At 44.0% G+C, this 13,905-nt stretch overlaps 1 protein-coding gene across 2 annotated transcripts; it reads right to left on the bottom strand.

The window, feature by feature from the left end:
- Positions 1–942: 942 nt before the first annotated feature.
- On the bottom strand, positions 943–13,707 carry LOC121674840 (UDP-glucuronosyltransferase 2A2-like). Of its 2 annotated transcripts, XM_042049576.1 has the most exons (7): positions 12,809–13,707; positions 10,392–11,014; positions 6,274–6,422; positions 4,895–5,026; positions 4,394–4,481; positions 3,537–3,756; positions 943–2,308 (listed from the first exon to the last, which is right to left on the bottom strand). In XM_042049576.1, exons 1-7 carry the CDS (start codon positions 13,546–13,548, stop codon positions 2,032–2,034), a joined length of 2,229 nt encoding a protein of 742 aa, XP_041905510.1. In that variant the 5' UTR covers positions 13,549–13,707; the 3' UTR covers positions 943–2,031. The 2 variants fall into 2 exon arrangements, with proteins under 2 accessions (XP_041905510.1, XP_041905509.1); XM_042049575.1 differs by lacking the exons at positions 10,392–11,014; positions 12,809–13,707 and adding an exon at positions 7,913–8,675.
- Between the last annotated feature and the right edge of the window lie 198 nt (positions 13,708–13,905).

Genomic DNA, 13,905 nt, shown 5'->3' with positions numbered 1-13,905 from the left:
GATCTGGCAATAATTTGTACTCTGTTTATTTTAGCCTACAATTGCAGTAAACATCTACATGTGTTAAGCAAAAACTTAGACCTCCAGGGTGCAAGTATGTTTGGATTCTTTAAGCAGTACAACAGGCTGAATGTGTTTGGGTTCCTCAACACAGTTTATTGTGCACAGAGAGGTATTGTATTGCCTGCTAGCTGTAGGATTAGATCAGTCTGTCAGATTTAGAGTATATTCTGCGTCCAGTTGGAGAAATGCATCATAGACCATCCCTCATACTTTGGTATCTTTCTCTGCATTATATACAGACTCTAAAATGAAGAGGGGGCGTTGGTTTTGTTTGGGTTTTTGGTTTGGGGTTTTTTTGTTTTGTTTGGGTTTGTTTTTTTTTTTTTTTTTTCTTTTTTTTTCTTTTTAAATTCAGTACTAGATAAGCCAAATTTCTGAGTAGGTTACAGAAACAAAGCACCTCCTTACAGGGACTGTAACACTGCAACACTTTGTCCAACTTTTCCCAACTATCCTGTTTCCAGTGTCCTTTGTTAGCCCTGTCTGACCAGTGCCTGTGCAGCGTGCTGGGAGGCTTGCTGGCCTTCTGCCATCCAAACTGGTATGTCAGCAACTGGGTTACAGGGGCTCGTAGTGATCAAGTTTGGTGCAGCTGTGTCTAGGGACCCACCTGGATCTCTGAACAGAGCAACCCCTTTCTGATCTGGGGCCTTAGTGTCATGCAGTTCCCCTTTCTATTCACTTTCTATTCACTGTGCATGTTCCTGGTTATGGTCCCATCATGACAACAGGAACAGTATACCAGAAATTGCCATGAGATGCAGTAGTCTTCTTGTAACCCCTCTTCAGTATGGAAACGGTTCAACTGAGCTTTTGTACATGATGTACTATGAAGAGGTTTAAGCAGACGTTGAAACATGACAATGCTAATAAAAAAAGTTGATGTGGCATAAGGAATTTTATTATGTAAACAAATAATCATGTTCTGTTTGAAAACAATTCCAGAGTATTTAAAAATATCAGTTAAAATTTGAGCAGGTTCTTTCCTGAGTAAGCTGGCACAGCAGTGAAATAACCTTACCTAGAACAGGAGGCCTGGACTAGCAGCATTTTACAGGCATCTTTAACACCTGAAGAAGTACTACATTTACTGCCACTCTTACCTGACCCAAGTGCAGCACTATTTTCTCCAACTTTTCAAGCAAAGCAAGTGGCTATTGCACTGTTCCCACATCGAATGTTACTTCTTTGCAAGTTCCCTCTAGAGGTTTTCCTGCATTTATCAGTTAGCATGGCTCAGAGGCCTTTGGGGTTAGAATGGGCAAGTTCCTGACAGAGGTGGTTTTCACACCCCTGCAGTGTTGCAGTTAGAAGGATGGCCCATGCAGCAGGAATTCCAGACTTAATGGAAAAGATAAATGGTTCCCAGAAAAGTAATTTTTTTGTGGTCTTAGGATTCTAGTCTGCCCTCATCCCCCAAGTAGTCAGTGCCTTTGCCACTTGCAGCTCGTGATTTTCATGATCATGGCCCTTCAGATGGGTGCTTTTTAGGAGCCCATGGTCTCGGCTTCACTGTCCAGTCTGGAGAGAGCTATTCTGACAGGAGAGGAAGCATTTTGGTTGTGAATCAGTGCTCAAGCCTGTATGACACTAGAGGAGAGGACAGAGTTAAGGATAAGGAGCCTAGCTCCAGACCCACAGTACCACACAGGGCAAGGCTGAATTTATGAAATATACCAGAATATTTGAGATATTTAAAAACTTAGAGCAGCGATTACCATGGCACGGACCATGTGTGATCAGCTAAAATGGTCCCAAGAGATAAAGCAACTATAACTCAATTTTATTTAGACCAGAAGGAATTTACTGGCTAAGCAAGCAGCTCTGCCCCACAACAGCTTTGTTGTGGTGCATTCATGCTATGCCCAGCTTAAAGCATATCCTAATAAATTTGTTCACCAAAGAATGTGCATAAATGCGTTGCTGAGTTAGCCAAGGAGAAGAAAACTGCTGATGGGAACAAGATGTCTATTCTTTCTTCCTCTTTGCAATCCTGCCACATCTTCTACAGCAACATAGGCAGCACTTGAAAAGAATAAAGACAACAATGGCCGTACAGGTGAACAAGAATGCCAGAACATCCAGGGAGTGGTACTGGTACCAGGTGAGATGGTGAGCAGCTGGTCTCAAGTGCTTTGCTCCTTTGTGACGCATGACAAATTCAATCCAGAAGACAGCTCTGTCCAGAGGCTTAACGGGCTGGTCATGCTGTATCTTGGATAACTTCAGAGCATTTTCCTTATAGCTGGGGAGAAAAAAGAAGAAACCAAAGAGATTTCTCACTTATTCCTGAAACAAACCATTCAGCACCTGGCAGTCCTCTTGGAGGTAGACAGCCTTGCTTTTACTTTCATCAGTCTTATTTAAATATATTTGAAACGGGTCCAATTTATTCCTGTATGCATAAAATTAGGTTAAGAATAGTCATAGAGAAAGCCAGTATTTTCCAAAGAAAAGTTATTCAACAATTTTGCAGATACTTCTTTAAAAAAGGCAACATGGAAACATGTGCAGCATTTTCTGTTCCAATATAATAGTGTGCTGATTTGGGCTAGGATAGAGTTAACTTTCTTCATTAGTAGCTATGTTTTGGATCTGTGCTGGAAACAGTGTTGAGACAATAGGGATGTTTCCTTTACTGCTGAGCTTATACCAAGGCAAGGCCTTTCTGGCTCTCACACCACCCCACCAGCAAGGAGGCTGAGGGTGCACAAGGAGTTGGGATGGGACACAGCAAGGAAAGCTGATCCCAGCTGACACAAGGAGATCCCAGACCATATGGGGTCATGCTCAGTAGTAAAACTAAGGGGAAGGCTGGGGAGGCCACATGTACCAGCTGCCATCCAAGGTTGTTATAGATCACCTCCACCATGGCTGACTCCCTCAGATACTAGATACCTCCACGAGTGCTGGTCCATTTGTCTCAGGAATTTGCAAGTTCTTACTTGAAAGTCCTTCACACTTAACAGGAGTTGCTGCCAAAGACTGAGGACTTCTGCATTTTTTCCAATCCCTTCTTCAGTGACCTTATCCTTAGCAAGGGATCCCAGCCAGGCTTCCTTATCCTATAAGTCCTGACTGATAGGTATGGTAACCTAAGGATATTGCTAAGTCAGGGTAGGAGAAAGAACTGTTTTGACTACAGGCAGAGAAGACCTAATAAAACTAGAATTGTCATTCAGAGCCCCCAGAGGATTTACATTAGCAGAGAACTGTCTCAAATGCTCCTCTGAGCTTTCCAAGAACTGTTTTTCTCAAAGCAGTCATAAAAATGTAGTATAAGGAAAATCAAATTACTGATGTCTCCTTTTTGAGAAATGCTGATTCTCAGAAATGAAAGATAGTTTTCATCTGAAACCCAAACTTCAGCTACTCTGCATTTTCCACTCCCAGAAGAGCCAGCAGAATTTCTGATATCAGCAGCCCAGGATTTTAATAACCTCAACCTACTGTAAGGCAAGAACAAAACTCACGTGGAATTGTGAATGACTGTGTTCAGTGCATGAACCAGGTCCTCCGTCTTCATTGTGTTGAAATCCACCTGAACTGCAGCCCCTTTTGCTACCATGTGAGCAATGTTGTCGTGCTGGTCAGCAAACATGGGAATCCCAACCATTGGGATCCCATGGTAGATGGCTTCATAGATCCCATTGGTCCCACCATGTGTGATAAAGGCCTTTGTCAAGGGATGTCCTGGAACAGGGAAGGAAAGGTGCATGTTACAGCAGCTCTGGCAGACTGCATTCACTGGGATGTGAGCACTGCATAGAGGGGCCAGTGCACTGCTAGAGAAGGGAACAGCCCTAACCTCTGGATCAGCAGCAGACCTTGCATGCTTAACTTTCACACAGTCATACTTATTTTAACAGATGTGAATCAGCACGTCCCTCCAGACTACCCCAGAGTTACTGCAGCCCTTCTGCTCTTGTGCAGTGCTAGTTTTCACACGGTATCAGGTTCAGAACAGCCACTGCTTCATCCTTGCTTAGGTCAAGCATTTTGAAGAATGAGCCCTGGAGATGAGCTGCAGAGGCCAAATCCAGCTCCAGAGTACATCTCTACTCTTCACAGAGTACATCTCTACTTTATCTCTTTACTCCTGCCTATGGGTGCTTTTGAGCCCTTCCACACAACTGCCACCAAGCTCTGTAAGTCAGAGCCTTTTAGGAAGCTAAGGCTCCCAAGAGCAAAGCTCTGCAGCTTAAGCTGTGAAAGGAAGTTAGCCACAAGCGTTACATGGTTCTGTTGCCTGAACTAACCATTCTAGTGGAAAAACAAAGGAAACCGTTTTTCCAAGGGTGCAATCCATCCCAAATGGAATCAGTCTCACCAAGCAGATCATTTTGTGGTATCCAGTCATAAATCCTGGTGTTGGAGCCCAGAGTTTCTGGTTTTTTCCCTTTGTACCTCCAGAGGACCTTGAACAAAGGAAGAATAAGATAAACATGGTGCATGTGATGTGCCTTTCTGTATTATTACATGTAATTTAGGGCTTTATCGCAAACCCACATAACCTTTTCCCAGTAATTCAAATATCTTTGGCTCCAGTTGAGCTCTTTGATTGGTTATTATGTGCTAATTATTAAAAATGCATGGAGTGATTTTTGTATTTTGGCCTGTAGATGCACCTCCACGTGATTTGGTTCAGAGGAGGTGAAACACCAGAAGTAACTCAGCAGTCTGTCCTGAGAGAGAGCCCAGCTTCCTGGCTGTATCACATCCAGCAGGGATGCAGGTGAAGAACAGGCCACTCCAAACATAAAAGGCTCACTGAGAGCAATGGGAGTGAAAAAAACAAGGCAACTTGTTTTAGGCTTGAAAAGAAATTCACCTTTTGTGGAAGCTGGCTGAGGGCTTTGGCAATCACAGTACTTTTTTCATCACTTAGGTTGTAGACCATCGACCCAAGAGTAAATACGATGACACCATGTTCGCCTGAGCTCTGAACAAATTCTTCCATTTCCTAGGAGAGGCAGAAAACATACCAGGGGTAATTACACAATGCAGATTACACAGATTTCTGTATGAAAAGAGAGCATAACCTTTTCAACTTATTAAGGAAATGGTGGTGTGAGCACCTCCTGAGAGAAGGGCATGACAAAGACAGACCTGGCCCTGTGGAAAACAGTCAATTTCTCCCTAAGGAGGAGCAGGACAAGTTGAGACAGGTGACAGATGCTTTGTCTTTTTGAAAGCAAGTTTCATGATACATTTCAAGCAGCAGGAATGAATCCTGGCACTATCAGGAACAGGCCGTACATACCCTGTGATACCCTCCATAGGATGGTCATGATTCTGGATTTTCCTGGAACGAGTACTTTGCATTACATAGCTCTGCTGAAAACTGAGAGGGTGTTTCAGCATCCTGATGACACACTCACTGAGTTGGTACTGTCACTTTGTTAGTCAGACAGTTCTCATTTCTTACAACACACCACATTACTCAAAAGATTTCCTACAAATTAGAGCAATAGGTTTTCCTGTTCCTTTTATTAGTGTTACGTGAACTGGAGCAGTAACATGCAAAAGAGAATGGTTATCCATTTTCCCCAAGCTCAACCCCTGCTACAGGGGAGTGGGAAGAGAGTTGGAAGGTTTCTTTTAGGAGACAATTTGCACTGAAGATGGCCTATATCTTCCAAGGCTCCTACAGGAATGATAATCTACACCAGAGCTTGTCATGTTGTCATCTTCCGTATTTGGGAGTTTCAAATTCCACCTGAATACTGCGATTCACAGCAGAGTATAGGCTGGAGATGCTCAGTGGTTTACTCCCTTTAAGGTGTCTTAAACTAAGGTACAATAGAAAAAGTGTTTATCACTCATCTATTTCTGCAAGTTTTGACCCATTTTACCTAAAGAATTTGTCTTGCCACCATGCCTTTTGGCATCAGGTATTTCAATGTTATCATGGGCTGCCAAGTCTGTATCTTGGAATTAAATCTTACACTTAAGTGCCCTGAGGTAGCACCTATCTTTCCTAAAACAGACACTATTACCCCATGCTGACATCAGCTATCCTCTTTTAAGACAGCAGGCTGCAAACTCAGCCCTCAGTTTGCACAGGATGCTAAATAGTTCCATGCTCCCCAGCAGCACCAGAGCATCTTCTTACGAATGAGCTTTCTCAGGACATGGTTTGCATGGTTGATCAGGGAAAGAAACAGTCTTTGTAACAAAGCGGCCAATGGCCGAACAAAGTTGGGATACCTTTGGTAATGGTTTTGCAGGCTGGCAATGAAGTCCTCCCACAAACTCAAAGTTGGGCAGGAAAGGGCGTGGAAATTCAAAATCCCAGTATGTTCTGATTAACCATATCTCTGCTTTCCCCATCGTCTCACACAGGGTTGTGGGCCTTCCTGTGGACAAGGTGCAAGAGGTTTACAACATGCATGGGAGTGACCTTGTTTGCTCTAGATTGTGAAACAGGAGCCTTACCTTTGTCTTTTGGCACTCCCAATCAGTGTAGTTTATCAAACCATGCATGAAATGAAAACATCCACAAATCCGGACCTATTCCGTGCCCTGCCCCATGTTCAGCTTTAGCAAGTGCCCATGAGCAAGGTAATACAATCTTTTAAAAGGATTTTGAACCTTCAGAATTGGTTTAGAGCACTACAATCAAGAAGCATTTAATGTCTAATATAGAAGTGCAATTCTTGTAGTGCTGAAAGACTTCATTACCTGTGCTTGTAATAAAAACACACTTTGGGGAAGAGAACAATCACACAAAATTTAGTTCCAAATAAATAATAAATGAATCACAAAGTGATGATCACCTGTCAGGGAGAGGGAGAGTTTAAACAAAGTTCTGTAGCATTTTTCAAATGGTGACTCATTTAGTGGATGCTCTGACAACAATAAAAGACAGGTACAGACATCTCTAGTTTTCTTGAAGACTGGGTCAGCTGCTTCTGACACATACTGGGAAAAATTGGCCAACTTCATAGAAAGTTTTAATGTCATTTTATACAAAATCCAATGTTTCTAGAAATCCATCTGAAAAAAAATCTAATAGTAATCTGATGTTTTATAGCTTCCCATTTGGAAAAATATATATTCTTAGGTAAACGTTGCAAGTTGTCTTTGCAGTATTTTCTCCACAAAGTGAAACTGGGGAGTAAAAGGGTTAGAAGTACTGACAAATTCCAGCCTAATGCAAGCAGGAATCAAGCTAAATAAGCAGCATGATAAAAATGATCTGTAGGGCATCATATACTACTTGGTAAGTATAATAATCTACACCAGTAAATTTTTCTTTAAATTAAAGAGCAATGAGTCAGTTACAAGGTTGCTGATTTGAAAATTAAGTCTGCATTACAAGTAGAGTGATATAAAGGTGTAATTAAGTCTTTATATGGTATTAAAAAAACCAACCCAGGGAAGAAGTACTAGTTTTCAGAGCACAGACACGTTCTTTGCAAATGCAGGAAGAGATTGGACAACAACAGAAGAGATGCCCTTGTGTTTGCTGTTCACTCGTTATCTGCCTAAACTTAGATACCCTGGACAAAATTCAAAGTCCATTGAACTAAAAGGTCTCTTTAATAGACTTTGAGTCATGCCTGAGTTGTGCTATGTCGGAACAAAATTTTCAGGTATGTTGTAGTTTAAGGAGACTATTTCAAACTCTGAATGGTGGATGAAAGGGAAAGGTGACACCATTCATTGTTTGAGAATCTGAACTCACACTCCACATCCTGCATTATGTACAGTTGCAAGATACTTCAGGATTGCCACCTCTGCTGGCCTTTGAGAAAGCGTATTTTGAGACAACAGCATTGAGGTTCCAGAGCATTCAAAAGGCACAACCTATGCAAGAAAAGAAACCACTCAACAGCTGCCTTACCTAAGACATTACTGTAGTACCCATCCCATTCATCTCGCCAAAACTTCAAGAAAAATAAATCCGTGCAAAAGTAAAAGAGGAAGTTCTGTAGTCTTTCCATAAAGGACATCTGATGTGTCAGCCCCATTGTGCTAGCGGGTACATAGGAAGGTGGGGATGGGAGCCCACCACACAGCCGCTCTACCACATTGCCATCAGAGAAGCGGAAGCTGTAGACAAAAGGGATCTCTAGGATTTCTGCTACGAGCTCCCCGCCTACAGACAGGGGGTCAGCGATCAGAACATCAAACTTGGCCTGCTGCAGCTTTGCTATCAGGCGAGAGTTCATCACCACGGTGTCACAGGTCTGCTTTGACATATTGGTAAAGACCTCCAGTTGCTCTTTCATCGACCACATGATCTCCCAGGGGAAGAGATTAGAGGCTTCATTCATCCAGAAATTGAGGAAGTCCTCCATGGAGGCATCCAGGGTCTCCTGGCTAAAGGGGACTTGCAAGACTTCAAACGTGAAAGGGGAGGAGGTGTCGTGGTAGTTGATGAGCAGATTGCTTGAGGGCACCAGCACAGTCACTTCATGGCCCCGGAGAACGAGCTCTTGCAGAAGCACTTTCACGTTGATCCAGTGACTGGCATCGGTGGGCCAGACCACCACCCTCCCACAAAAACCAGTGCTGCAGCAGCATGCATAGGCGCAGAGTAGCCAGGGGAACTTTGGCCCCAACATCTCAGCGTTCCACGTACAAGTCTGGTCTGACCGAACTGGAAGCAATTCACTGCTTCACTGTGCAAACACTGTAGAGCCAACCAATTAAAAGTGGCATCTGTTTGGTGATTAGACTGGTAAACATGACAAGATTGGTAAATGTGGCAAGAGGGAATGTTGTAACACAAAACAACACTCATGGGAGGACTGGGCAAGCAGCAAATCCCATTCTGGAGTGTCCTGCAGAGCCACAGCTTATCTCAGAATTACAGCAGCTCCTATCTGCTCACCACAAAGTGCATTTTGCAGCATGTGAAGACCAGAAGTCTTTTCTCTGTGCTGTGGTTTAATCTTGATAGGCAGCTAGGCACCACAGAGCCTCTAAATCTCCCACGGTAGGAGGAGAAAAGGAAGGGCAAAAGTTAGAAAACTCATGGATTGAGACTGAGACATCTTAAGGAAACAAAAAAGGAAAGAAAAAGAACAAGAAAAGCAAATGATGCAAAAAGAACAGATGCTCACTACCAGCCAACCAATGCCCAGTGAGCCCCTGAGAAACAGCAGCCCTGACAAACTTCACCCCTATATCTTTTATTTTGTTGAGCACAAAATCATCATGGGCTGGGGTATCCCTTGGGTGAACTGGGGTCAGCTGTCCAAGCTGTATCCCCTCCCAACTTTTTGTGCATCCCCTGCCCCCTCACTGGTGGGGTGGGGTGAGAGGCAGAAAAGGCCTTGACACTGTAAGCACTGCTAAGCAGTAATTAAAACATCCCTGTGTTATCAACACTGTTTTCAGCACAAATCCATCATGCAGCCCAAGCAAGCTAACAAAACAGATATTGCACATGGAGCCTTAAATGCTAAACTCCACAGTTCACAATAAAAAAAGACACCACAAGATCCAAATAGCTCTGAAGGTTACATAGCAGACACCAAACCATGCTTCAGCCAGCACAAGATTTTCTAGTCTCTCTCATCATAACATGATAAGCAACACAAACACACAGCTAGGTACTCTTAAGGTAGGATACCTTAACAACTTAGCTCTCTCAGCAGAATTACAACTTACTGGTGAAATATAAATAAAAACACTTTAAAGTCTCATATTGAAATATCCATTTTATCTCCCTAGCAGCAATGCATATATGTTTGGCCTGTTTCCTTTCAAGCATTACTATAATTGCCTAGAGCAAAAATGGGAAAATAGTTATACAACTATTATTTTAAAAAATTTTAAAACCACTCACAAATAAATACAACCATCATCTAATAGGTTTTAGACACTTTCAGGAAAGCAAAGAACCATGTCTCTGCGAAGGGCCTTTTATCACTGTGAATTGGGGCTCCTCTGATCCCCCCTGACTTTTAAAGGTCCAGAGGAGGATATTAATCTCTCATTTTGAGACAAGGTAGGAAGCAAGAAGTATGCTAAGGGAGAAAAAGTGCTAGTGTTTGGTGGGTATATAGTATTTTACTGTTCTTAGTGTTTGTCATGATTCATCTATGAATATGACTAATGAGCTCTGTTTCAAGTGCTTTAGCACTGTTTTACAAATCCTGGAAGTACCTGTACAGCTGTACCAGTGTAGCAGGTGAGGATTAACAGGCAATGTTTGTACTTGCCTGGATTGTTTGACTTGATGCAGGAATTTTGAAGGAAGGAGAGTGAATTTGGGGCTGTCTTGCTCCTGATTTGTGCCTTAATCTCTCATGTCTGGGTATTTACTCTTGTGTGTACAGCAGATGTAATTTCTGGAAAGAGAGCAGCCTTACCTAAAACTTCACTGTAGTATTGATCCCAGCTTCCCCAGATAATGTAATGAAATACGAAATCCTGCAGAGCATAGCTGAGGAGGTTTTTTAGTCTTTCCCAGAAGGTCATCCTATCTGTCAGGCTGGTTAGGGTGGTTGGTACATAGGAAGGAGGTGCTGGGAGTGTTCCACAGAGCCGTTCCACTGTGTTGCCCATGGAGAACCGGAAGGTATACACAAAGGGGATACCCAGCTTCTCAGCAACCAGCTCCCCACTGGGTGACAGTGGGTCTGCCAAAAGGACATCGAAGGCGGATGCCCTCAGTCTTTCCATCAGGGCCTCATTCTTCACAACTCCATCACAAATGATTTTGGTTATGTTCTTCATGTGGTATATCTTTTGAGCTATCTTGTAAGCACCTTTCCAGACAGGTAGCTCTCTCTCCTCATAAAAAAAAAAATATAAAATTTCATCCATTAAGTCAGTCATCTCCTTCTTGGTGATCGGCACCTCAATCACCTCAAACTGGAAGGGTGAGGGCTGTGTGGGATTGAGGATGAGGAAGCATGAAGGCAGCAGCACGGTCACCTCGTGGCCCCGGACCACAAGCTCCTGTAGTATGTGCTCCATGTTCAGCCAGTGGCTGTTGTCAGCCGGCCAGACCAACACCCTCCCCCCGGACCCCCAGCCCAACACGGCCAGCAGCCACAGCGCTGCCACCTCCTTCCCTGCCATAGCCTGCCCTGTGTGGCAATGCCCGCGGCCTCCCTTCAGCGGAAGCAGTGAGGCTCCCGAAGTGGGCTGAGCCTGCGTGACACTGCCTTGATCCCGAGGGTAGGGAGCCAAACGCAGGCGGTGTGAAACCGTCTACTGCATGATAGCATGTTTCATATCACGTTTTCCTAGGGGACAAAAAAGGTGACTGGCACCAGCTGGCACCCTCTGGTGGTAAACAGCTTCTTGAAGCTGGAAGATGTGATTCCTCCGGAGCAGCAGGGAGAGCCGCCAGCCCTGGGAGGCGCAGTCCAGCGGGGATTGTACCCTGTTGGTAATCCCGTCCCCCCTGCCTGTCTAACTACAGTCTCTGTGTTACTTGTTTGGTAGGAGAGCTGGCTTTTTATTCTTCTGGCTCTTTGAAACACAGCTGGGTAGCCAGCAAAGATGTTCACTGACTGTATGGGCACCCTTTTCCTTTTATAGAGCCACTGAGTATCCCTTTAGAACAGATGTAAAGTGATGATCCGGGTCTGCAGCCAAAGAGTTGCATCTCGAAGTGGATGAAACTACACAGCAAATGACTCCAGTATCAGAGTAAGACTGTCCTCATGTGAACTTGTCTCTTCCAGAGCATGCACCATGGGAGATCAGGAGGGGATAGTGCAGGCTTCCTGCCTGCCACTAAGTGCCAATTATGCACTATAAATTGAACCAGAAAATCCATTAAACAGTTTTATTTATATGGTCTCTCCTGATGTGCCATTAGGAAATAGTGTAAGTTCTCTTTTCTGTGCTAAAAATCATTATTACAGTATTTCTGCCCAGTGCTGTTACACAATGATTTCCTAATGTTGTTGTCCAAGGCTTTTGGCATGGTTTCCATGCTGCCTAGAGCATGCTTTCTGGGACAAAAATGCAGGTGTTGGAAACAGCTGGACTGTGAGAAGATACCAAGCTGAGATACCTTATCTACTGTACACATGTCACCAGCTTGGTGTACTTGTGGAGTCTTGCAGCATGCAGGTATTTGCAGGCAATTGAACCCTGAGAGATTTGCAAAAGGTCTTTTTGAAGAGCTTAATGTGAGGGTAGTAGAAATGACGTGTGATTAATAAACATATTTTTCTGCATAATCACTCAAAAGAATCACACAGAAGAAAAGCCTGCAGGGAAGGACTTGTTGTTTTCACTGTTTGCTTGTGGGTGGGAGGGTATGTTCTAAATAAAACTTGTTTTGTGCAGAGAGAATTGGTTTTATATGACCAGTGACATAAGTGAAGTCTCTATTATAAAGCCACAGTGCATTTAAGTATTGCTACTGAGGGTGGCAAGACTTGCTTGTAATTCACCAGGTCTCCCCTCCTTGTTATGGTCCTTTGGATGAGGGAAATGTCTCTGTTCTTGGCTGCTTTCTGTGCAAACAGTCACCCTTGCTGAGTGCCCTGTATGGTGTGGAAGTCGTATGAAACTCCACACTAAAATTAATTATAACAAAAGTCAAATCCATCAATTGGGATGACCCTGATCCTGTCTCAGTGCAATGGCATAGAAGCAGAACACCCTGACTGATGGTGGCTCATGCCTTTTTAGGGACATAATGACAAACACAATGACAAACCTCTTGCTGACCTCTCCCTTGACTTTGCGACCCTGGTGGGTTCCTAGCTCTGCAGGCCATAAGGATGGACTCTGTATAACAAGAAGTGACATATCAGGAGACTTACCTAAGATCTTGCTGTGGTAGATATCCCACTGTCCCCAGAAGCTGTGGAAAGCATAGTCTTGCACATAGTAAGACAGAAAGTTTTTTACTCTCTCCCCAAAGGACATGCGGTCAGTGAGCTCAGACAGAGCTGCAGGTGTGTAGGATGGTGGCGTTGGGATCTTGCCACAGTGCCTTTCCAGACCAAAGGCTGGGGAGAAACGTAGTGAGTAGACAAAGGGAATGCCCAGCTTGAGAGCCACGAGTTCCCCACAGGGGGTGGCCGGGTCTGACAGTACCAGGTCAAAGCCAGACCCCTGCAGACGAGCCAGCAGCTCTTGGTTGGTCAGCACTGCATCACACATGATCTTATTCATCTCCTGCCAGCCTGTAAAGAGTCTTGCCATCTCCTTGTAAAACTGCCAGAAGGTCAAGGTGGTTGGCCTGTTGTTGAGCCATAGATTCACTATTCCATTAATCAGGCTCTCAGGGACATCTTTCTCAAAGGGCACATTATAGATCTCAAACTTCTTCATGGCGTTAGGCTTGGGTTCAATGAAGAGGGAAGCGTTGGATGTCAGGACAGTAAAGCTGTGCCCGCGGCGGATGAGCTCCTCTAAAATTACATTCATGTTCAGCCAGTGGCTGCCTTCTGTTGGCCAAACCAGTATCTTCCCACAGAAGACAGGCTCTAGAAGAGCAACCTGAAAAAGGAGCAGCTGGAGGTATTTCTTTGAGCCAGTTGTTTTCATGGCCATGGCAGAGTCAAGGGTTAGATAGTCTGGGAATTTTCCCTTCCAGTTGGGAGTGTTGCACCTTTGTGTTGTGTTTGATGGCTCTTTACTAGTGCTCTTAGCAGAAGTGAGAGTTTGCTGTTGCACAGGTAGTGCCTTTATAAACCATGTTTGGTCTGAGCTCTGAAAAGAAGAAAAAAAGTTTGGTGAGTCACTTTTCCCTTTCTGCCTTCTACCCTGTTGGTTTCCCCATGAGGGAGCTCCTTTCCTTTGCTAGGAGGATGACAGAAATCCTCACTGCTGTCAAAGGAGCCAGTCCCCTGTGACTAAAACAAATCCCTTGCATTTTTGCCATGAACTAGTGATGCGAGAAGCAGGCCA

This window comes from Corvus kubaryi, unplaced genomic scaffold (assembly GCF_017639235.1).
Source record: "Corvus kubaryi isolate FWS band 111438036 unplaced genomic scaffold, C.kubaryi_AGA036_p1.0 71, whole genome shotgun sequence".
In the NCBI taxonomy this organism is placed as follows: Eukaryota; Metazoa; Chordata; class Aves; order Passeriformes; family Corvidae; genus Corvus; species Corvus kubaryi.
This window is presented reverse-complemented; position numbering and strand designations above follow the sequence as displayed.

Coding starts and splice junctions, on each gene's coding strand:
- LOC121674840 (XM_042049576.1), bottom strand. CDS start 13,548: ATGGCCATGAAAACAACTGGCTCAAAGAAATACCTCCAGCTGCTCCTT. Junction 3,757..4,393: donor ACCACAAAATGATCTGCTTG/GTGAGACTGATT, acceptor TCCCTGTTCCAG/GACATCCCTTGACAAAGGCC. Junction 2,309..3,536: donor ACAGTCATTCACAATTCCAC/GTGAGTTTTGTT, acceptor TTTTCTCCCCAG/CTATAAGGAAAATGCTCTGA.